General features: G+C 41.0%; 1 protein-coding gene across 8 annotated transcripts in view; it reads right to left on the reverse strand.

The window, feature by feature from the left end:
• Positions 1-25,781, reverse strand: part of msi2a (musashi RNA-binding protein 2a) — a 281,548-nt gene that overhangs the window by 17,222 nt on the left and 238,545 nt on the right. For 5 of the 8 annotated variants that reach the window (XM_022680981.2, XM_022680983.2, XM_022680980.2 and 2 more), the window contains exon 11: positions 5,099-5,221. In XM_022680981.2, the coding sequence (XP_022536702.1) occupies positions 5,099-5,221 (123 nt within the window). The remainder of the gene's footprint in view (positions 1-5,098; positions 5,222-25,781) is intronic. The other 3 variants (XM_022680984.2, XM_022680985.2, XM_022680988.2) reach the window with 1 other exon arrangement.

Consider the following 25,781-nt stretch of genomic DNA (forward strand, 5'->3'; position numbering starts at 1 on the left):
AGAGGGGGATGGACACGGGGGCGGCCATCACCAAACATCAGCCAGTGCTATTCAGTTCTCTCCAGCTATTCTCTTCCCATCCCTCTTTCTCTCCGTCTCTCTCTCTCTCTCTCTCTGTCTCTCCGCATGCTGCCATCACGAGAGTGGCTCTCTTCAAGTGGATAAATGCTCCTCTCTCATTTCCACTTTGCCAGATGACTGCCTCTGAGGAGGAATTCCAAACTACTGCCCTGAAAGTACTGCTTTTTCTCTCTCTCCAGGCTAAAGGAGAGATGGGATGAGGGAAAAAACATACACACACACACTGAATAAAGCACCCCATCATGTGTATGAGAAAATACAGGGCATATTCCCCACACTTTACCACTTTAGAGGCAGTTTGATGGGGAGAAGGTGTTTAAGAGTACATCAACGTTCGCTAACACAAGCCTGTGATTATTCTGACACCAATGCTTCAACAATGTACACACACTCACACACATAAACGACTTCACCCCTCTCTACTCGGTTTCCACTTAAATCCCTGGTGGCCATCAAGTGCATATTCAGGGCGGATGTCAATAAGCCTGTCATATGCCTCCCCAAATGAGCTTTGCATTTCGGAGCAGCTATAATTAGATACTTCATTTCCACCTATGAAAACCCAGCACAAGCCTGGAGTTAGCTTTCACTTTCCATTTAAAATAGGCCTTTTTCTGACTGAACGGGTGACTAATTAACACCACTAGACCACTCTTTCGGAGAGTGCAGACATTTCATAAATAATACATATTTAATGTCTTGTCATTTTGTGCTCAGAGAGGCTTGGCTAATGAAATTTAACAGATGATTTATTCTTGCATTTGCTAGCCTTTGCTCAGGTCTTCCTCACAGCCAACTGTGTGAAATGCCTCAGACTGCCTGGAATGCCATGAAATCTTGAGAGGGCGATATATGTAGAATCATGCAATTAGAAATGTGTAAAATTCGGATGCAGAAAAAATTATTTTGTAGTTTAAAAAACTAAAAAAACAAAACAAAAAAAAAACAATATAAAACCTTAAACTGTTGAAATTAGATAATTTTTACTTTTGTTTAGATCATTAGATTTCCAATTACTTTCAGATTCAGTCTGTGTTCAAAGCATTAAAAAAAATCCACGTCCACATAGTCTGAACCCAGAATGAATCACTGCCACTAAAGTGAAACAAGTTTTTTTTGCTTCAGTTCAAACCAGGAGTGCCAAACATTTAATTTTACGTTTTTGTCTTCAAATACACATTTCTAATGGATCAGTGATGTGCTTCACTAATGTGTGATAGGCATTTTGATTGTTTTAAAGGTGAGACAACTAAAACCTCACAATGTGCTATCTGAGAGAAGAGATGAAAGCAGTCCTGAGCTGAACACAGCTGCAGTATGTATGTATCCCTTTTTGAAGCTCAGGATGGTCCCTCCCAGAGGCCTTTTCTGAGCATCTGCCCACCACAGCTGTGCAGAGGAGTCCATCCTAAACCAGAGGGAGAGGGGGAAAGCAGCAGCCTCTCTAACCTTTATGTGTAACATTTATCTTGCTGCAATGGGGGCCTGTGGGACCTGCATCACGTGCAGGACCCTTGAACAGTGGAGCGGTGGTCGGTTCTCTTTTGCGGGCGAATTCTGGCAAAGGCTGGAGCCAAGATGACTAGTACCCCATATGTCTGCACAGACATGTTTAAAGTTATAGGTAATACAGGTAAGGCATTGGCTCTCTTCTGACATAGTTACATAGTTACATCTATTAAAACAGCTTGAAAACAGAAGTAGCAATACTTCTGAGGTCTGTTTGTATTTTATTTTTTTGTTTTAATTATTTTGTCCAACATAACTGATAAATTCAATATGTGTTCTGGGGAAAATCGTAGGAACTAGATATAGTGATAATTAAGACTTTATTTGACAACCAGTCATCGTCTATGTCGAATCTCTTTTCAGACCGTCGGGCTGGTTGGGATGGGATGGAAAATGATCTCCAGATAATGGGAAGCACTCAGCCAAATGAGAGATTCTCCGTGTCCAGGCAGTCATAAGGCTCATCAGGCCAGAGCGGGGCTTCATACAACATCCCTCTCCTTGTTTCATCACGCTAATGTGACCAGGAAGGGCTGGTAGTCAGGGCCAGAGGATGATAACCAGGATGAAAAGGGTCCATGAGCAGAATTGTTTGCACTTAGAATACGATCATGTTGTGTACTTTTGGCTCAATTTCCAAAAAAAAGCCTGACTAAAAAAGAAGGCCGACCTCTCTCAGAATGAGGCTAACTGTGTTGTTGTTTGGATGGAGATGGTATAATTACATGAGGACATTTGTCTCCGGCCTTATTAGCAGAAACAGCATGCCTGGTAATGTGTTTTCAGGAAAAGCTGGGTGAAAGCACCTGTGTTCACAGTTTGGTGGGACATGGGTTAAATACAGCGGTGATTGGCCATTGAAAAAGCCCTGCCAGAGAACTGCTTATTCAAGAGAAAGCTGGGGGCAATGTTAACCTTCAGCACAATACACTTATTGAGCAGCAAGGGACAGCTGGCTTGCCTCGACTACACTCTCTTCTGCTGACGAGGGGCATCGCAGTGCACTGTTCTGTTAGCATCTTCTCGACAACTGGCGAGTCACAAGGGAGAGATGGAAAGGCAAATGAATGCTACAAACACTTCCTGGTGAAAAGGTAAGCAAAAAAAAGTCATAAGGAGAAATGAAGTGGGGGTAACACAAAAAGCAATGCATCCTCTGCTTTAATGAGCCAGGAGGGGGGTAGGGGTAGGGTTCGATCTGGAAAAAAGACTTTGAAAGGTACCATCTGAGAGAAAGGGGAGGGAAAAATATCCAGCGGATCTCCGCAGAGACATGTGCATTCCTCCAGCGGACGACCTGTCTTACTGAGAGCAGGAGAGTGGAAAAGAGAGGGAGTGAGCCAGAGGACATTTCTCAGTGGAGAGAAGGAGGCAGGAGGGGCGACTACCATGGTGTGTGCCAGCACGGCAGTCGGACACACGCACACACATACTGTCAGCCAGCTATGCAGGCTGGCGGGCAGGCTGTGGGTGTGAGAGACAGGCCTCCAGGGGGCAGCGCCTCCTGTGGAGCAGCCTCCTGTGGGGAACACTCACTCCTGGCTGCCTGTGAGGTCCAGGCACAGACAGGCAGGGAGACACTTTTGGTACTGGACTATACACTGTAGGAAGCCTGTACATACATCCGGTGGAATCTTTCACTTCCTGAAACACTGAAGATCTGTGGGCAGGTCTAGACTTTTATTCTAGTAGTTTTAATATAGTTACCAATGAATTTAAAGTAGATAAAGAGAAATGGAGAGCAGAAAGATGAAGAGAAGGAAGGAAACAAAGAGACACTCATGGAGAAGCAAAATGGAAAAAGGGACAAAAACTAATGCAGAGAGTGGCAGACAACCAAAACGACAGAGACACACAGAATAAAGAAAAGCAGAGAAACAGGGATATTATTGGCAATGGGACAGTAATGACAAGAGTGAAAAAAAAAAGTGTAGAGACACGCCAAGGCACATACAGTGGGCAAACATAAGGACAGGCAAACGGAGAGGCAGGTAGAAGGTGAAATAAAGGGACAGGCTAAAGAACAGGCATAGATACAGACAGGCTGCCTGTCTCCGTATGCAGATATTTCTCCACGTCACTTTGCTTGCTTTCTCTGCTGCTGGCAAATAGAAAATAATGGTGCCTAAGAAAAGTGAATCATCCAGTTAAAGATAATTTAAAAGAACAGGTGCTGCAGTCAGATTTAAGGAAGATAGGCAGGGCCAGCTGAGCAAGCATGACAGGGACTACTACCCTGATGATGGGGAGGAGACCATACCCTCAACATTTATCTCCTGTCACTATCCAGGGCCCCCAGTCCCACCCAGCACCAGCGTCTGTTGACATTAGCCACCAGCACAGTTGAAGCGTGTGAGGGGTTGCAGTGTAGCTGCACACACACAAACACACATACATACACAGCCAGCCTTTCACTTGTCCTTGCCACAGAGTTGCGAGCACACGTTGGCTATATCACACACACATTACACACGCTAGCGTCAGCGATGAATGTCACATAGACAAACACAAGAGCATAAACATGCACACGGCTCAAATAGTGTAACATTGCTTTGATGAGCAAAGGGTCCCATTCTTAAGGGCCCACTTTCCGTACTGGAGCACAGTATAAGGGTATATCCGTCTATAGCTTTTCAAGATTTTTTAAAAGAGCACATTCAACTTTCAGATACTCAAAGCTTTTAATTTCCTTGTCTGCAAACATTCACAGTACACAGCCCTATCTAAACTCAGTAAACTGGAGGCCTACAGAATATCTAAATGATTGGTCCTCAGGGACCCTGGGGGCTCGCAGATCTTAGACCCATCACCGGTTGATTCATCCTGGGTCAGTTTCTGTGCAAATTTTGCAAAAACAAGTGCACAGTGATTAGAGAGCACATTGCTGGCTCAGCCAATCACATGGGTCTTAGTAAGCTATTATGCATCATGCATAAATGACAGAACTAAAGGCCTTAGACCCTGAGGTTACAGAGCAACTGATTAAGAGCACTGATGACAAGAGACTGGACTTTAGTTAGAAGCTATCGATTTATTTAGTGCCACTGAGGAGGAGGACTAAGGCAAATTTGTTCATCCAGCTAGAGAAAGAAGCCAAGGAGCCAATCAATGCAAAGTGATGATGAGGAGAAAATTCCATTCCCTCAACTCGTGTTAAAATAATACTGGCAACACGGCACTACTTTATGCACACAAAAACATGTGCATGTGTCTGTATGTGCTTTCTGCACTGATCAATGCATGGAGGTTTGTTTGCTAGTTCATCTTTAAATTTGCTTGTTTCTCTTGCTCTAATGATTATTGGGAACTGAGTGTTACTTACAGAAGGTTAAAGCACACCAATGTGGTTATGTAAAACAGTTTTGTAAAACCATTAAAGCTGCCACTCTCTTGTTTAAGGTGTATTCCAGTGTATCCTAATTTTAAGTAAGAATGTGTATGTGAGTGTGTGCTGAAGAGGATGGACACAGCGGTAGCCACACAGAACACACGCGGTCAGAGCGTTTACCTGGCCCCGAGTTCTGTGGGTATGCCACGTAGCCGCCTCTTCCACGGGCCCCCCTACCTGAGCCTCGTGCTGCCGCCAGCGTTGCTGCCGCTGCCACCGGTCCATACGCCGTCGCCGGGAACCCTGCCAGACAAAAACATGAAAACCATTAAGTCATCTTAATGCTCATTATATTGGGAATGATGACGATGCTCAGTCCTTGATGCTTTTTTTTAATTTAAAGTAATTCTACTGTTAATTATGTAACTGCTACTGTTTTGTCAAAAGAACAGTTTTCTAAGGCTACCCATCACATTAGGTGGACAATGCACAGCCATTGTTTGTAGTCATTGTTTTTAATGAAGATGTTACACTATTGCTGATGTTCTGCATAGACGGATGCAGCCCTTTAACCTTCTACACTGCTCAATTGGCAATTACATCATTACGTGAGATTCATACATATCATTACCATTTGGTGCTCTCATTGTGTTGCTTCCCAACTCTTACATAACTCTTAGTTATTAGTGCTGTGTCAGTTCAAAGCTGTCCTATCAATTTATTCTGCTGAACACTTTTTTGTGTTCTTATTAACTAATGTCTGTTTAATGTATCATATTTATTATGTTTTATATTTTAATGTAATTCATTAAGCAAAGTGAGCAAACAGTGAGAAAAGCACAAGAAAACAAACAAAGCAATGCCTGTATATCTTTATTTCTCACTCCCACTTTTTTTCTTCCACACAGGCATAGCTGCCGTGAGGTCAGGGTTGATAAACTGACCGCAGAGGCAAGCACAATCGTTTACTCAAATGAAATAATTAGGAGAGGCAGAGACGGTAGCTGAGCCTTCGATCTGTGTAAGTTTTTCCATGCCTATTTATTGAGTTAGAGGTGATGCTAAGACTACCATTTACTCCCTCTTTCTACCTTTCTCACACACTCTTTTCCATCTCACAACGCACCACAGGGCTCCTTTTCAGCACCATAATTCCATTCAACACAAGAGCATGGGGTCCATGGAGGGGACTGATGGGTGTGTGTATGAAAGTGTTGCTTTCTATCACACACACACACACACCTCACACAGCAAGCAGTGGAACATTTCCCTTCAGCTGAAATTACAGGACTGTTCAATTCAGAGTGCAAAGAGGCTGTCTGGCCGGCAAAAGGCCGTTTACATTAACCTACCAAATATTCGCCAGGCAGGCGCAGCGGGGACATTTGTCTAGCTGTGACCAAGCCTGCCATCCTAAACAGTGCTGAAGTACAGCTTAAGGCAAACCGCATGGTAAAAAGCATCAGAAGTGACGCATGAACTGTAATTTTTTCATACACACTTTAACTCTAACACACACCTGGCTACACTCGTGATTGATTCAACGACCAATCATGGCAGCACAGGCCCGACTGGTCTCAGGCTTGGGAGAGAAAAATGACTTAATGGACAGTCATTGGGTAAGCTTGGATGAGCCGCCCCCGTCCCTCTGCTCTCAATGGCAGGGCTGAAAGATGGGGACTAGGGGATTAATTGCTTGTTACTGAGTGCCTATTATGCCATTCCACTCAGTGCGCAAGAATGAGGCCCATCAAAAGCCATGTGGTCTGCTAATTGAGGAGAATGATATGTCTCACCAGATTCTTATGGTCAATGGCTGGGGGTTAGAGCAGGTGGTGGCTATTCTAGCTATGGATGCAGTTTACTTGTTTAAATTCTGGGTGTCAGTCCCAATGGATAAGACTATCATTCAGAATATTTGTATCGTTAATATTTTACCCTCAACTAAAAGGGCCTGTATGTGGTGCTACACTTTGTTATTCTCATAATTACACATCTTAAATAGTAGTTAGTCAGTCTACGATACAGCATTAGACAAAAAAGCAATATGCACAAGAATACAGGAACTGCTCAATGGTCTTTATATTTAACTACAATACCAAGGTCATGGTGTTTAAGCAGTGTAATCAAACATCATCATTAGAACAGCCCGATTAAAGACATACATCAGAGCAGTGTCTGTAAGACACCACCACATTACATTATAATAAATATAATTACAGGCCAGACGCTAATGAAGGCATATATCGGTGTCTGACAGCAGCTCATCAGACTGTGTGGGTCTGACAGTAGAGATGGCGCTCAGAGACAGAAAGAGTGAGAGCATGTAATCAGACATAGCTCAGCTCAGACAGCTCAGCCATCCCCCACCATTACCCCAGTGCCATTTAAAAGTACAAATGATTAGGACCACTAGAGTTCTCTTAAAGTCTTGTATATACAAAGTCAAAAGCCAGGAAGCACACAAACAAATGCTTTATATCAATCTCACCCTTATTTAGGCCATATAAGGCCAATGGACAACATGTTTCATTGTATACTCTTTTATCCAATACAGTGTTTCTCAACTCTGGTCCTGGAGACTACCTGCCCTGCACATTTTAGTGGATTGCATGCTTTTACACACCCCTGCAACTCTGCAAAGCCTTAATGCTAATTAGCTGATTAGTTAAAAGCAGGCTGCATGAACCACAATTGGGAGATACTGGTCTAATATATAAAGGGAGTAATATTGGTCTGATACAATAACTAGGTTGCTTTCAGATGTTAAGACTCTTTTATCGCTGAAAGATTCATTGTGTTGCACTCTATGGACATGTGGAAACTATATCTATAGTGCCAGAATAAAAGAAGACCACAATAACCTATTTATGGGTATCAGACCTATTCACAAGAACCTAGAAAGGAAAGAAGAAAAAAGCATAAAGAGCTTGTGGACCTGATGAGATTATTAAGTAGCCATGATAATAATATCAGCCCTTTTCAACTATACATTTGTTTACAATGAATGCAATCATGATCAACACCTGGTTTTAAAATAGATCCAAAGCATCTGTGTCGACAGTTCTGGGGAGAATGTGTTTTTGGGAATTATTTTAGTGCTTGGCCATATGCTAGTATACACAGCCCTGCTCAACACCAGAGGAGATGTTTGTACAACTTGCTCCTTGCTTACATTCTTCTTTTCATTATCACAATGAATATTGTTTAAATTCAGCAGCTGTTTCATGTACAAATATTCACTTATACTTTTCTCATATAGTACTCAAAACCTGTATATTGTTCATGATGAATAAGTCACAATTCATGCCAAAAAATAAACAAATCAACACAAATAACAATTAATAAATTAACATTTAATTACCCTGACATACCAGAATCTAAAAAAATAGTGATATAGATTTTAGTCATACCATCCAGCCTAACATCATTCATTATTAACATTTACAGATCTTTCCTACATTGTGCAGTGGATTGAGTTAAAGTCTAACAGGATTCATGTCTGTGCAGGCTATCAGTCATCCTGCTCAATAAATGAGCTGGTAAATCCTGCAGTAAATCAATAAGACTGGACTAAGATTTACACCACAGGTCTAGTTGCTTTGATTCACTGCTACCAGACAACTGAATTCATACCATGTCACTGAACATCAGAGCATATTTACAGTCTACACAGCCGGAACAAAAACAGCATGTTTGTAGTAACTGGAGCAGACACTTAATATGTTAGCCTTTGCCATTTTGATGATGGCAATGTTGTAACTAAATATGAATATAGTTAATAAAGTTAATTGAATTGTGCTGAACTGAAAATAAGGCCTTGTGAGAGGAAGTAAAGAAGAAAGAGAGAGTAAGAGACAGAGAGAGCCATATATATCCAGGTTCTTGTTAAGCACAGAAAAAAAGTGCAAGGTTGTGCCCTCATGGTCAAATACAGGTACTCAGAACATAAAAAAATGAACAGCCTAATGATGAGGTAGACTCACCTACAATCATGAGGCCCTGTGGTAGTTGGCACCCTGACTCAAATTGCATGTTTCATTTCTTTATTCCTATCCCCTCTCGTTAATATCTAACAGCCAAATCTGTCTGGAAGGGCAGATCTAATGCTAATCAAAGTCACAAACCCATAATTCCCTGCAAATTGTGGTCAATCTTCTCCTCCTTTGTCACCTACCTCCTTAGCCTCTCCTCCTGCTGCTGATGCTGTTGCTGAGCAGAAACGTGTCTCTGAAGAGTCGCGAGTCATCTGCTCTTTCTTTACCCTTTCCCCTGTCTCTCAAACTTAACGCCGGGCGCCAAAAAATGTTCTTGTGAGAGATTAACTGTGCCGGATTAGGTGGGTTAATTAATAGATCTCGCTGGCTCATTGTTTTGCGTCGGCGCCGTGAGAAGCCGCCCAAGAGAGGCGCTGCGGCATTAAATCAATTTCATGGCCCTTTTATTACCAGCAAGATAAAGCCAATATTTAGCTTTCGGCTTTTTTTTCGTAGCATTGCTTTTTGCTTTGCCATCACTCAGCGGCAGCAGCGTCAAAGGCTGCATGTGGACAGACGGAAGGACTCCGGGGAAGGAACAAGGACGCATCTGTCCTGCAGCCACAGTCACGGGCCCCTGGAGAGTGTCCCAAACGGTACAGCACAGAGGAAGAGCCCCAGTGGGGCTGCAGCTTAGTGCTAAGGTTCCTGCTCAATACTTACTGAACCTCAAACCCTGCTAACTTCACACATCACATCACTACAGATCATGTAAGGTATCTGTGTGCATCTTCTCCAACATTACTAGTTCTCACACAAATGCTAAAGCTGGCAGTATAAATGGGTTTGTGTGTGATTGTATTTACATGCAAGAAATGGAAACAGGAACGCAGCAAAGGATAGCTTGATCTAAATTCCATGTAATTTCCAAACTCACAATGACATTAATGGTCACACACTGCAGAAAGAGCAGAAAAGTAGAAAACTGTACAAAAAGAATGTATTAAAAGTACATCAGTACATTAGGGATCCTTAGTCAGCTTAAACCTACTCCAGTACCAGTTCCCTGACTCAACATCTCTACAAAATTAAAGAAGAAATGGACTTGGGTTGTAGTGAAACAAGTAAAACTTTTGTGGAATAGCCTACCACTATTCACCCCACCCTGAAGATACTGTAAGTATAAACAGTGTTTATAAACCTATAACTGCAGGACCTTTTAGATATAAGCTGTGATCCAGAGCTTATGTTGCAACTGAGGTAGGGTGGGTCCTTGGATTCATTTTATTTTTATGTGAAAATAAAAAATTTAAAACAAACTTTGCTCTGTTTTTTTTTTTTGCTTTGCGTTGTATGAATGCTGAGAACTGCGGGTTCTCAATAGCCTTTACACTTGCATTTCTGGACAAGCAAAAAAACATCAAAAAAATATATAAAAAATAAATATTTATTTGTAAAATTCAGGATTAAATAAAATATGACTGTTTCTGCAGAATTACACAGTTATAGAAAGCCATATACCATAGTTTCATAGCACAGTTTCTGGCATGACGAGCACAGATGAGCAACGGCAGCAACAGCAGCATTCTCTATATAACAGGTTAGTGGAGCAGCAGACATGGTACAAGGAAGGCCAATCAGAACAGAGCTTAATTAGTCCCCTATTGTATAAGATACAAACATAAAAAAAATCTAAAATCGAATAGTGAGTATTTTTGGTGCATTAAAACCAAACAAATATCAGTGGACTATAAAGGTAATATGTAAGATTCAGGCCTTTTAGGAGCAAACCAGTGTTTTTCCCAAGGTAGTCTACAAATGTGACTTATGTTTTAAAACTTCATTGTAACAACATTTACATAAAATACTCGGATATCTCATTGCAAAAAAACATGCAAAATTAATTTTACATCATATGGGTCTTTAAGGAGTGTGAGACATTTTATCCAACAGCAGACGCTGAAGTCAAAAAGCAACTAAAGCCTGGCCTCCCCAGTCTCTCTCCTCTGGAAACAGTAAAGCCAGGTTGCTGCTCCCTGCAAACACGAGAGTCAGGCAGCCCGTGAGCAGGGGGTAAACTTCACAAGCTGCAGCGCCGGCGCTCATAAAAAGAGGATCAACAGTAAATACAGTCGGGGTTTCCACAGCCAGCGCTCAGTTCCTCCCTCAGTCAGCCTGGAGGGTCATGGGAAATAGAAAAATAGCCCCTCTCCACCTTCCCTTTACCAGCCTCTTTCAACGAAAGGGGGGAGGGAGGAAAGATAAATGTAAAAAAAGAAGAAAACATGACACGCGAATAGTGATAGGAGGGAAAATGGTTATTGCTATCTTTTCATCTACAGATTGACAAGTGGCCTATTGTCAGGGTGTTCCGGAGCGACTCAGTGGCTTTTGTTGTTTTCAGAGAGGCTCTGAGGAGTGCTATCAAAGCTCCCAATCAGAAAGCGGCCCCACGCCCAGCTGGCTCTTACATGGAGTGTGGAAGGCATGGAGCTCATCTCCCCACACACACACACACACACACACACACTGAGAAAAACAAGCCAAGAATACATACACACGCAAAACGAACACATATGGGAGCCAAGATGTGCTTATACACAAGTGTTCTTTTGCAGATGCACATAGAGGATCCTTAAGAGATACAGTGTGTGTGTGTGTGTGTGTGTGTGTGTGTGAACATGCTGAACATGTTTCCCAGGTAAATAATTAAATCTGAAATGAGTCAATTTGGTACAATGATCCTTTTCCATCTGCAGAAGGTTTGAGTCATTTTAAAGCTGAAGAGATCTTTAGTAAAGGCAGTACTTTTACAGTGAAACAAAACAACTACTAAGGGTGTTTTCACACCAGTCTTTTTTGACCAATCCCATGAGTGCTTGCTCTGAGAGTTCAGTACATATGGCAAACTGTAAAAACAGTTTTTGAGCCTGTGCATGATCCAGAGACCTGATAAATGGTCTTTATGAAATTGGTGATCTGGTGTTTGCTTCAAGTGGACTCTAGAGCAGTCTGCTGCACCTGTGGAAGCGATTCAGTTCAGGTGTCATCTGTGGGGTTGCCTGATTGATTTATTCTGCTGCTTTGACTATGCGTCTGTATGTGTATAAATGTTCTATGAAAGCAGATCCTTTTTTTTTTTTTTTTAGATTTTTCTGCATGGTGAAATAACATTTCTCCATAAAATTATTGCAGTTATTCACTGCTCAAGTGATTGTATCCAGGGAAAATAATGCAACACAATAAATTAACATAGGCCCTAACATTTTGCAGCAGAATATGCAGAAGTTGTACTGTGTAAAATTGTTGTACTGTGTAAAATTGCATGAATGATCCATGGTTCAAATGGAATTCTTCTGTGTGAAATTAAACGATAATAAGCAGTAGTAACCAGGCTACATCTGGTTCAACTGGTTTAAAGACAACTTTTGAATTACACCCTTACAGAAATCTTTTCCAGCAGAAATGCTGAATGCATTGATATAACACACTTAATTAATGTTAATATTGTGCTGGATCCCAAAATAACAAGATATGTACAGCCAGCCACTCTTAAGCTAAAGAAGGCAATGTGATTTTAAGGGAAATGTGTGTAAATTAGACTTGTCACCCCTTAATCAAACATCAAAGAAAAAAGTGAAGGGTGGGCTGGACAAATGTTTTCTCCAAAATACACACATCTCGTCCCTTCCCTACATTAGCAACAGTTCCAGACAGCAGTGTCTACCGCCACCGTCTATTTTCGCCACCTCTGTAATAGCGTGTCATTTCAGTATGTGAAAGCGTACGACAGGCACCGTCTCCCAAGCCTAAACTAGAGTATGAACTCATCAGCAGCAGAGGCCTGAAAAACAGGGAGCCGAGGTGTAATTTATGACGCATTAGCGCACACTTACACAGCTGGATAGGCGCGGGGTGGCGCTCCGAGCTGCGAGTGTAATAAGGCTATTGTGGAGCTGTGATGTATGACTCTCGGCCTGCATTACTCGCTCATTACCGTTCCGCCGGCCGTGCTTTATGGAGGTGACTTACTCTCTCCCACCCAGGAGCCACATTCACACGTATCATAAAACATAAAAACTTTGCGGGCCTCTCAGACCGTGCCGGGCCCTTTTCGTGTCTGGGAGCAGCCAAGCGGGCAGGACAGCGTCCTCTAAAATAAATAATTTCTCGCGCCGGCGCCAAAAACGGACTTGGGTTATGGCGAGTCCGACCTGTGGCTAATGGAAGACTCGTCACGCCATCAAGGTTATGGCTTTCCTCTCTTGCTCTCTCTCTCTCTCTTTTTTGCTTTCTCTATCAGTGGCCTTTTCTGGCCTGCCCTCAGCAAACAAGCTAGGATCAGTGTGAGCTTTTTGGTTCTGATCCAGATAAAACTTACGAGTAAGAATTGTTCACAGTGGTAAATTAAGCCAGAGGAAACGTTTAAAGCCTCTAAAAGCTGCATTACATACACTATATGGACAAAGGTATTGGGACACCTGCTCATGTATTGTTTCTTTCACAAGTAAGTATATTAAAAGCAGTTGATTCTGTTTTTGTTGAAGTAACTGTTCCTACTGTCCATCGAAAAACATCTGGGTTGTACAGTTAACAATTTTAGAGTAATTTTAGGCCCATTTGGGAGTAACAAAGTCCCTGGACACCTGGAACTCACCTAGCCCAGGTTCGACCCATGTGAGCCCCACCTGAGCATGATGGCTTAGCACAGTATCTGCAAAAGTATCCATGCATATTTTCTGGTGTTTTACTTACACTTTTTTACTCAAATATGGGATTAAACTGAAAGTTGCTGATGAGGTTTGGACTGACATAGAACCAGCACTCTGAGTCTGAACTGAGCAAACTCAAAGCAGCGGTCCTCAGAGATCTCCTCCTTCAAAAAAAAAAAGAGAAAATATCAAAAAAGCATCACAACTGAGAAAGCAGAGACTCCTCCCTCTTCACGGGACGCCCACCTCGTTAGCCTGAAGCGCCACTATTAATTAGTGGGGCCACCTCGGCCCCCCACTCGTTAGCACCCGAGTAAACACTCCTAATTTGTTATGCATTTTAATGATGGTCTTCTCAAAACATTCAGGGAACGTCGGAGGGCTTGGAAAAACACACACATATGCACACACACCGTACGTGCTTGCACTCACATGCCTGAGCTCAAACAAACAAACAAACACTTGTGCAGTACTGGTACGGAAGATGGGTCGAGGGAATGTAATAAATGTGATTGTAACTGTGTGTAAAGGAACTGTTGCTGCAGTTTTTTACTTGTTTATGGGTCACAATTACATCTTATAGAGCTGCACTAACAGAGACAGGAGCAAAATATGCAGGCTGGAATAAACTATGAACCTATACGCAAAATTATGATATACAAATGATTATAATATTAGAGTGAAAATAATTAGGCTCTAGTACCATGTTGCCCAGCTGCCTAACCCTAGTGCCTAACCCAGTACCCTAACCCTAGCTGCCTCTAGCCAGGATACAAGATGAGATTGGCCAAGGAGGCATACAAGTTCCATATTGCCCACAAACATTGCAGCCTGGCCTGTAGATCTGGCACACTCGTAGGTTGCCGAAGCTGGCGTCCAAACTGGTCCCAATAAATCACACCAGCAGTTGGGGCAGTCTATCCCTCCATAGTAAAGGCAGGATTAAAGCACTCATCACTAAGGTGACAGTGGCTGGCTGACGAACGGCCTAGATGGCGGTCATTTTAATTTGTCAAAACGACTATCCTGCTTTTCTTTGTCCAGTGATGTGCCCCCTCTAAAAGCCTCTCAAACGTGCATAATGTCTAGCAGTCAATAATCTATCACCAAGAGACACACTACCCAAAAGTAGCCTCTAAGGGGCTGTTAATAGGGCTGCAGGTGAAGCAGTTGTACACCCTCTCCTGAGATCACACCTCTAATTATTTACATATAATCAATATATACACATATATATTTACATATAATCAAGGAATGGCTGTATTTTCACAGCCATCAAAACAAGCTTGAATTTTTGCACCAGGAGTGGCATTAAGTTTTCCAAAAGCAGTGTGTAAAACTGGGGGAGTAGAACATGCAATGATGCATAAAACTGTGAAAAAAGGGATATTTCACCAAAAATTGATTTCTGAACTCTTAAAACTTCATGAATATGAACTTGTGTTTTTTTTTCTTCATTATTTGAGGTCTGAAAGCTCTGTATCTTTTTTGTTATTTAAGCCATTCTGCATTTTCTGCAAATAAATGCTCTGAATGAAATTATTTTTAATTTTGGAGAATTTGGGAGAAATGATGTCCGTAGTTTATAGAATAAAACAACAATGTTCATTTTGCTCAAACATAAACCTATAAATAGCAAAACCAGAGGAACTGACTCAGAAACTGAAGTAGTCTCTTAATATTTTCCAGAGCTGTACATCCGCACAAACAAACACATACACACACAAACACAATTTCTGTTCCTCATCCTCTCACTGCTCTTCCTCCACAGCTACCCTTCATCACACAGCTTCCCTAGTGAGAGGGCATCTGTGGGGAAATGTGAGATAGCCCAAACAAGACAAGCTCACACACGCCTGTACACAGGGAGCATCTCTTACACACACACAGAGCTCTGTTGGGGACTGGGTGCTCATTAAAACCTGTAAGGACCACACATCCAAATGTGTGATGAGTGTGAGAGTGAGTGTGAGGCGATGGAGACTTCTCCGTGCTGAGAGACCACTCACAGTAGCCCAACACTCACACAGACACATCACAACAGTCCTCTCTAACCACCTACACACAGCATGTAGGATCGAAATGTCTACAGGGCTGAAAACGCATGGACAATCAAAGCTATGTGCTCATGTGTGTGTTTGCTTGTTTTATACGTTATCAGGACAGGAATGCCCTGAATCTACAGGTTCAGCAAAATTCTTCAGACTTTGCACAAACTGGCTTCTTTCTACTGGTTATTAAGGTTAAGGTTATATATATATATATAGATTATATATAGGTACTTATACTGTGAATTGACATGCCAAAGGTGACATGAACTTGTATTGAGGTTCTTTACTTTTACCAGGTCTCATTAAAGCTAAAGAGTGCAAAACTGATTTGTGGAAACACACACAGGGCCTACTGTATTAAATATGGATTTGATTTAACAGGCAATTCTAGCCAGAAGTCGCCGATCATCATTGTTAACACCCACTGTTGGTGGTAATGCATTCTATAAACTATTCCTGGTACTCCTAGATGTTCCAACATCTAGTGTAAGCCACGAAGGAGTAGAGATCACAACAAAATCAGTACCTAACCTCAATGATGCACTACTATAACAGAATTCAATCAAACCCTTTTTTTAAACATCCAGTGTAAGAGTAGAGATTGATATAAAGCATTTTTTTAAATGAACTATGGCATGCTTGTAAACTTATGTTGTGACAAAGTATAAAAATGCACGGCGGTGTGTGTGTAGGTTTTTATGTGTGTGTGTGTGTACATGTGTGTATGTGTGTAAAAACACATGTACAATAGTGAAAGACAATCTCCTCCTCCTCCTCCTCACTTGCTCGCTTCTAGCCACTCGAGTCCTTTAAACACAAGTGACCTTGAGAGGCTCTGGCTTTATTTATGTCCGTGTGGGTGTGTGATGTGTGAGTGTGTGTGTGTGTGTGTGTGTGTGGTGTGTGAGTGTGTGTGTGTGTGGTGTGTGAGTGTGTGTGTGTGTGTGTGGTGTGTGAGTGTGTGTGTGTATATACACATCAAAAGGCCTGATCTTAACACAGCAGCGGTGGTGAGAGATGAGAGGTGAGCAGAACGGTGGAGAGTGAGAGAGAGCGTTCTGAGGGAGGGATGAGAGAGAGAGAACGTGTGTGTGTGTGTGTGTGTGTGTGTGTGTGTGTAAAGAGTGTCTCTGGGACGAGTCCTGCCAGGCTCTTCCCCGACGCTTCCGCCATATGGCTGATTTCCATAATGACAGCACAGCGCTTCACAGCGGCCAAATAAGGCTCAGTCGCAGCGTATGGTCTGCTCTCTCCATAGCCTTTGATGAAGGAGAGGGGGAGCAGCCGGGTGATGCATTTTGTGTCCTCCGAGTGAGCGAGTGAAGAAGTTGGAGCAGATACACTACATGTCCAAATGTTTGTGGACACCACCAATAGAATAGAACTCTGTGGAGAAGATAAACATGAACCTGCTGCCACTGTATCTAATGCCTGGTCTTGTATAAAGAGTGTTATATTGCTCCCCCGCATTAAACGGTGGTGCAGTAGATTTAACTGTGTTCTCTGGAATGATGAATGGTGCTCTATCCAGGACTTTCACAGCAATGCTCCAAAATCTAAGAGAAAGACTGACTTCTTTAGACAACAAAAGCAGAATAAACTCTTTGAAATACCCTTGATTTCAGAAGAAACAATGAAGGAGCTGAGCTGGTGTCACAATACTTTCTTCATATATACAACAAAAACTTAGCTCCTTCAAATCACTGTCAGAAATTACACTGGAGTAAAATGTGTGCATTCAGGAGCAAACATTTCAAATATGTTGAATATGGAGGCAGTTATTTATCTTAAAATACAAATAGAAGGGAAAAAGTCTCCAAAACATGCATTAAAGCTAAATGATGTAGTAACTGTACCTAAATAGCAGCTTCATTAACATGATTTCAGCATTTTAATCGACAGAACGTTGTGTCTGTCATGGCCACATGTTTTTAGTTTTTTTAATGTGAGAGTAGATTGACTCATCTGATTGAAAAGCAGGTAATCAAAAGAGAACATTAAATAAAATGTGATAAAAATAAAAAAAATATAAATAAAATCTATTATGTTGGAAAAACAATCAAACTAGGTCCAGCTTTTCCTCCATGTCATTTAAGTGACAAGAAAGAAGACATGCTTGGTCACAGCTTTTGGTCACATTTTTAAAAGAGTAATCCCGAGTTCATGCCCTTGCATGAAGTATGTTATAAGTAACTTTAAAATGATGGCTCTAACATGGCAACCCCATGATTTCAGTTCTGGCTCTGCCCCTGACTGTTTAAAAGGGCATCTGGATTATTGTTTTTTACATTTCATACAATGCTGAAGAACAGCAAGTGCCAAACACTGCTTTGCAATAATACTGCCCTTGGGTGAGAAGGAGAAAGTGTGTGTGTGTGTGTGTGTGTGTGTGACCTCCATGCCACAGTAAAACGATCCTCGCAGGCTACAGTCCCTGTCTTTTAGACGTTCACTGCCCTTTTTTTTTCTGTGCTGTTCCTCGCTCCTTGTTTACTGTCAGTACAGGAAGACAGAGAGAGATAGAGAGAAGGAAGGAGAGAGAAAGAGAGAGAGAGGCAGGGTGATTTAGCGATGCTGGAGTGTCAGGCGGTGTCTCATAAAGATGAAGGAGGGAGTGAGGCTCGGGATGCTGGCTGGGGACGGGCGAGGATGCTGGGACAGAAACAGAAAGAGGGGGGCTGCCACTGCCCGTCTGGCTGATGTATGTGACAGAGTGGATGAGGCAACACAGTCAGCTACAGAGGGCGTAGAAAGCCCTGTCACCATCACACACGCCTCTGCTGACCTATGTGTGTGTGCGGTTGTGAGTGTGTGTGTATTTGTACATGTATGTGTGTGTGTATGTGTGTGTGTGTGTGTTGAGAGCAGATGTTTATGACGCACTTCATTCATTCAGAATTAAGCATTAGAGTCATTAAAGCAGGTTCAAAGCAGAAGCATTTCGATCCCAAGTTAAAATAATGTAATCAAGCTTTTCAGAACTGTTTGTGTGTGTGTGTGTGTGTGTGTGGTGTTTTAAAAAAGACATTGACATCCACCTTGAAAAGGATCTTGAGGTTTGTAGGAGGGTTCAAGAAGGTCCATGTTGTAAAACTAAAACAATGTGTGTATTTATGTGTGAGGGATGTATATTCCTGAAAACATGCAACTATATTAGTTCATTAACATATGTTGATGTTATTCTGTCTTAACTTTCGGTACTACTTTAAAATAAGACTACCTTTATAAAGGGTTTATAAATGTTTTTTTTTACAATTAGTTTATTAATAGTTACTTATTAGGTTGTAAACGCCTTAAAAATCATTAATAATCAGTTATAACACATATGTAGAAAGGGCCACAATGGCCTGTTGTTTGCCAAATAGTGAACCCACAGCCATCTATATTGTTGCCCTTTCTACGTATGTGTTATAACTGATTATTAATGATTTTTAAGGCATTTACAACCTAATAAGTAACCATTAATAAACTAATTGTAAACTATTTATAAACCCTTTTTAAAGGTAGTCTTATTTTAAAGTGGTACCTAACTTTCAACAGATATCAATGTAAAATATATATATATATTTATATATATATATATATATATATATATATATATATATATATACATTTTGGGAGCATTTCTTTTGGTCTATTCATCTTGAAATTCTCCAACAAAATAAAGAACACTGGTATGAATGGTGGGTCAGAAAAAAAACTGCTGCTGCTGTTTAAGCTTTTTTATGGGCCATAATTACATCTTTATTGTATTTTAATACAGGTAGTAAGAGCTGCACTAACACAGGCAATGAAAAAAATACCAGCATGTGTGTGTGCACTACTTAATTAAGAATACAGGCTGGCATACTCCACACGCACAAACCATGTACCTCCAAATCTGGTAACTTATGAAGAGCAGCTACAGTGTCACCCTCAGGAATAAGGTTCAAGTGTACACTACTCAAAGCTGGCTAGGAACCAAATTCCTGAGGAAGAGGCCAACATCTGTGAGCCAACATGGAGAGAAGTTCAGCTCTCCATCATATGGTCATATAATCTGAAGAGGCAAAGAGCACCATCATGATTGAACTGATGGCGTCAAGGGAAGACGGATGGGAAGAGACCTTAGAGAGAAGTCTTGATTGGAGGAGTTGAGCTGGAAGCCAGGAAAAGGTAGGTAGTAACTGGTCATAACTGATGACCAATCAACTGGAGGAGATTGGGGTTCGTGGTTAAAACTGGGGGTGTGCCATATCATGTCGTATGCGATAATATCGCCAACATTTTTTAATATCGTGAACGATATTGTACCCTGAAATATCGTACCATATCACCCAGCCCTAATTAACACATCAGGATACTTTTTTTTACTGTTTTTAGCAAAAGAATAATTCACACTGTTCTCATTTCCCATTATATATCTACTAGAGACAGATTATATCTGTCCAGTATCATTTATTTTACTTTAATCCTGGATACATGGAGATATTTAAAGTGTAGTATTAGTATCACAACATTCTCAATCATTGAATTTTAATACAAATCTGATTTATTTTTTATGTCTTAGTTAGAGGTGTGCCATATCATATTGTATGCAATAATAAAATTTAATTTTTCATATTTTCATTTTGTTGCAGTAGTGTATTCTTGAAATATTTTTTTTTTTGCTTAAGTGTTTTGTCATATCGCCAAGAATATCACTATCACGAAAATACTATGAAAGATCGTGATATTATTTTAGGGCCATATCGCCCACCCCTAGTTAAAACATTTGGAAAAGTTAGACGGCACTTTTTTTTTTAACTTTTTTTAGTCAAATGTACATGTCTATAGATGACTGCATAGATCTAATGTCTCCAATAGTCAAATCTCTGGTAAACCAAGAGTTTTTTGGTGTTGAATAAATATACCTTTCACTATTTATAGCATTTAGTACTCATCTATACACACTGCTCTCTCTGCCCTTCCACACACATTTCCATTCTCTGGAAGCTGAGCTCCTAAAGCATATGGGTGGTCTGTGAAATGGAGAGGTGAACCCTCATTGACAGGGAACAGAAGGAGTATCTCCACACACATACACCCACACACAAGCTCCTCTCAATCATTCCCCTCAGACGAGGCTTAGAGCGGGCGCTTCGAAACAAAATGAGCTCCACTCCTTTGACCAGAGTCAATCTTTAACCTCCCCCCGCAGCCCAGATTAGCACAAATCCCCCCGAGCTGCAGCCAGCGGCTCCATACACTCTCACCTTCGCCGAGAAACAGCAAGGTCACTGGTCGGCCCGCCGCGGGGCCACAAACACTCATATACGCACACTCGGGTCCGGCGCCTGAGAGTGGAGAGGGTCTTATTGGGGCAAAGCCAGGGGGATTAGCCTTGAGACTGAAGCTAACACACCACCAGTAGTGTTCGGGGGGAGGGAGCTAGTCTACTGACATGGAGCTAAATACGAGCTCTCTGTCTGTCTCAGCCTTACAGTAGATACCTCAGACATATATAAGTAGATTAAAGGTATTGGGTAGAATAATAAAATAGTTAATGGAAAACAGTAAGTGTCTAAAAAATGAGGGACTATTAAGAAGTTATATCTTTATCCTCCTGAGACCCTGACTTTAGGATCTAACAAGCAAAAACAATGTCTTCAATTAGAAATCGTTGTTTATTTTAAAATTTAAGAACTATCTTTGACCCAATTAGTCAAAAAACAAACTTTTATCTTTTGACAGTAAGCAAATAAACACAAGGAGAACAGTTTCAAACATAAAATTGGATGAGAGTTTTGTATCTGGCCCATGTTTCTGTCTGAACTGGCTATAGAAACCTTTGACTGGAATTCCCACCCTCTTGATTTCAATCAATTGAGTGTTGAATGTTGTCATGTGGCCACTAGATGATACAGAAGATGTCCATATGAGGCCAAAGGGTTTAAGTTTTGTAAAATGATTAAGTATAATGCTGCAGAGAAGCAGAAATGTGATGTCCTCATATGAGGACTCAAGGTCTCAAGAGGTTATAGCAGTGGTGAAACAACACATATGTAGCCATTTAATTTACTATCCAAAAACACCAGTGAAACTAGTATATACACTGTATTTTGAAAAATGTGTTGACACCTCTTCCAAAAAAAAAAAAATGCATTCAGCTACTTTAAGATGCACCCACACAGCTTGTCTATCCCTGTGGAAAGATACTGCCAGTAGAATAGGACCCTCTAAAGCAGATAAACATCAATTTGTAATGCCAGGCATGCGCCTGATGGGTATATACATGTCAGAGCACTGAGCTGTCGAGCAGTGCATATGTGTCCTCTTGAATGATGATGCTCAATCAATCTAAAATGTATGGTGTGTTGTTTAGGGAAAAAAGAGCTCAGTAACGCTCTTGTTCCTGTATACAATCAGATCCTCGTAGCAATTCTCAAAAATCTTCCCTTAAATTTATGTTAATTGATGTTCATTTGGGTCGTACTTCACAACTACTAGGACTTTTCACACCTGTAGTTGGTTTCTATGGTCCAGATCAGTTGATGAGTTTGTTTACTTGGAGCGTTTTCTCTGTTAGTTTGGTTTGGTTTCACACAGGCACAAACCTAATAAACCAATAAACCACGCAAACACATTGTCTCCTCTGATTGGTCAGTGCGATTACTGTTTTCACACCTGCTCAATCAAACCACACTAAAGAGACAAACGAACTAGAGTCTGTTGTAACCGGACCAAATAGCGCTGGTGTGAGCTATGTATAATAGCTAGCAATGTTGAGGTACCAAAAACCACAATACACCTTCAGGGGCCGTGTGGAGTCCATGCTTTGACAGGTCAGAGCTATAAGGTTTTTTTTAAATATAATGGCTGATCAGTATAAATAGCGGGAGCATGGGAAAGTGCGAAAGAGAGAGGAACTGTACAATGAAGAGAAGAGAGCAGGTTTCCCCAGAGGATAACACTTTCATCTTTTCAAACTGTTTAGAAGAAACAGAATGAGAGTGGCGTGCAGGCCTAATGGAGTCCTAACAGGCATTTAAAAGCAGCAGAGCGGACCGCAGAGGCCTGCTGGAGGCTCGCAGCATCGTGTTAATAGAGGGATGGGGGCTGGTCTACCCTACTCATGTTAACGCTTGCTGACATTACTGACGTTAACCTTAGTGCTGGTAACGTTTACTGACGCAAAGACTTGTCCACGCCCCGGGCAGCTACTTCCTGTCAAACAAACAAAGCTTTTATATCTCAAATGAGTAGAGACCTATATACTCCACATGCAAACCTAGCTAATGCTTTCTGATAAAGAACTGATATATTTGTTAATGATGATAAATTAAACTTAGAAATTAGAGAAGTGCATTTCCTCACTAGGCTGTTACTATTTCAGTATTGCAGGTGTTTTTTTATGGTGTTGCTATACGGTTATTGTAGTATTGCTTTGTGACTGTTATGATGTTGCTAGGTGGTTGCTATGGTACTGTTAAGAGCTGACATGGTGTTGTAATTTGTTGCTAAATGGTTGCTGTGGTATTCCATGTGGTTGCTACACTGTTCAAAGTGGATTCCAGGTGGTTGATAAGGTGCTAGATGAGTGATTTAGTATTGCATGGTGATCATCACAGTATTTTAGGTGCTTGCTAGAGTGTAACTTAATGAGTGCTTTGGTATCCAAGGTGGTTGTTATGTGTTTAAGGTGGGTTGCTCTTGTATCTCATCTGGTTGGCTGAGTGTATTTGTTTCCCATGGCATTGCACTTGCACAGTAAAAAACAAATATCGATAATATGAAAAAAATATTTAAAACCATACATTATCAAGTTAAAAACATAAAACATTTTTTTTACATGTATAATAGTAGTAAAAGACAGTTAAGATAAGGCTGTTAAAGATGTTAATTACTGTGTAATGCTAAGCTAATATTTATAAAATCAGCAAAAATACCTGTCCTGCATTCACACACACACACACACACACACACACACACACACACACACACACACACACACACTTGTCTTAGTCACACCAACACCTTCTCTAGTGCCTTCCAATTTTCACTCCGTTATTATCCTTCCATTCCACAAGCACACACACAAACAGACACACACTCATATCTCCTCAGGCTCTCCCTCCTCCCGTAACACACTCGTATATAAAATTCCACATTTCGCTTTGGTTTTTAAACGGCCGGGAGAGAAGGATCGATACGCTGTGCAAGGATTTTTGCTTTTCATGGCTTCTTTACTCCACGCTGAGCTGAAAGAGTTGCCAATTAGCCACTCTCAGCTGCTCAGACAGACAGACGCTCGGAGAACAACGAAGCCCTAATTGCTTGGCAAGCTAAACTGCACATATAGGATTTTGCTCTGACGGACTCTAGAGTTGAGTTTGTCACGATTTGAAGCCCTTCAATGAACAACTAAAGCACAAACACAAATATTTCTCCTTTATCTGAAGCAGTTAGAGCTGAACTCTATCAGAGTGAGAAAGTAACAAACTTGTTTTAAGTGTCACAACACTTGATAATATTACTCAATACACATTACATTACATCACCTTCCATGTCAACAGCAGAATTATAGGGGACTTTTATTATGACAGCAGTGGCTTTCCAGCCTGAATGATTGTGATGTTCTTCACTATATAATGTTGTGAGACTGGCACCCAGTATTGGCAGATACGTCTGTGTTCTCTGTGGACTCGTTTCAGAAATCTGGGGTGCTACATCTACTGCTACAACATGAATAAATCAATGAAGACACATTTCAACGGCTAGCGCTGTGGCTAGGACTGTTATTAGCATCACATACACACACATACACAAACACGGTAACTCACCCATACGGGTAAAGTCAAGAAAACTTTTCTTTCTTTTCTTTTGAGAGAGAAAAATATGAGCAAAAAGACTCATTTAAGATGAATTAGCGCTACCAGCTGTTTGTTTTTTCTGTGCTTCAAAAATGGGTCAGTCAGTGATACTCGTTAAGATAGTGACTCTCACTGCATTGTCTACTGGTGATCCAGCAAAGGTCAAATAATTAGTAAAAACAAGGCAAATATCCCTGATGAAAAATCCATCTCAAGAGTGGCTTTTATGGTTGCTAGTTTTAGATGCTCTAAGCTGGACTTTGATGGTCTATATAAGTGTTTAAAAGCTGCTAATTCAGGCAGATCAGGGCTGGTTAACCAGCTCTTGACCAACATAGTGCAGTTGGTAACTGATTTTGATCTGATTATGTTGGTCATCTGGTCAATGATGATGGACTTGCTGGTCGACCGTCTGGGTTTACCAGCATAGGCATGCTGTTAAATAATATGGTCAAGCTTGGTCATGTTGATCATGCTTGTAGACAGGTTAAACCATCATACTCAAACAAAGCACACCCTCTGATGGTTGAGATATAAGCGGATCAACCTGGCTGGCTTTTTATTTTAACCAGGAATAATTTAAAGATGATATCATAATGAGCTAACTTCCATTTAAGTTTGCTACTCTGTACTTAATGTAATTACTATAGACAATTTAGCACTATATAACAAAAACAATACACTTATTCAGAAATCAGATATTTTGACTGATTTTTTTTTAGTTTTTTAAGCTTACATGTCCCTAAAACTTAATGTTGATCAGTTTGACAAACTAGACACTTTTGATGTCTTTGCTATTAGCAATTGATAATTACATGTGGTGCTTTCACTCCCTCACTGCGTTCAGTATTATAGCTGCTAAACAGCCTTTGGAAGCTTTTAAGTATCTTTTACCATTTTTACCAGAACGCACACGCTTTAACATAACCAGTTACTCTGTAATTGTAGGACTGTTAAATGTATAACACCTGCTACCTGGTCTAGCAGGGAAAAAAAAACACTCTATTACAGGTTTTGTTCAGTCTGTTTCATTAACAATCATCCCTGTGCAAAATCACTGTATAACTAGAAAAATTGTATCATGACATGCATCACACCAGCAATAACACATCATATAATCGCCCACCCTCAAGGCAGAGTTTATGTAGCCGGAAAGAGTCAACAGCTTTAACTTCAACAGCAGCCTTATTGGTATGCCATCCAAGCTCTAGCAGCCTCTATAAATCATTAAGCAAGAACGTGGGAAGGTAAGACCAGTATCAATCAAAATCCTCACATCCATCCTTCATAGA

This window comes from Astyanax mexicanus, chromosome 20 (genome assembly GCF_023375975.1).
Source record: "Astyanax mexicanus isolate ESR-SI-001 chromosome 20, AstMex3_surface, whole genome shotgun sequence".
Taxonomy (NCBI): Eukaryota; Metazoa; Chordata; class Actinopteri; order Characiformes; family Acestrorhamphidae; genus Astyanax; species Astyanax mexicanus.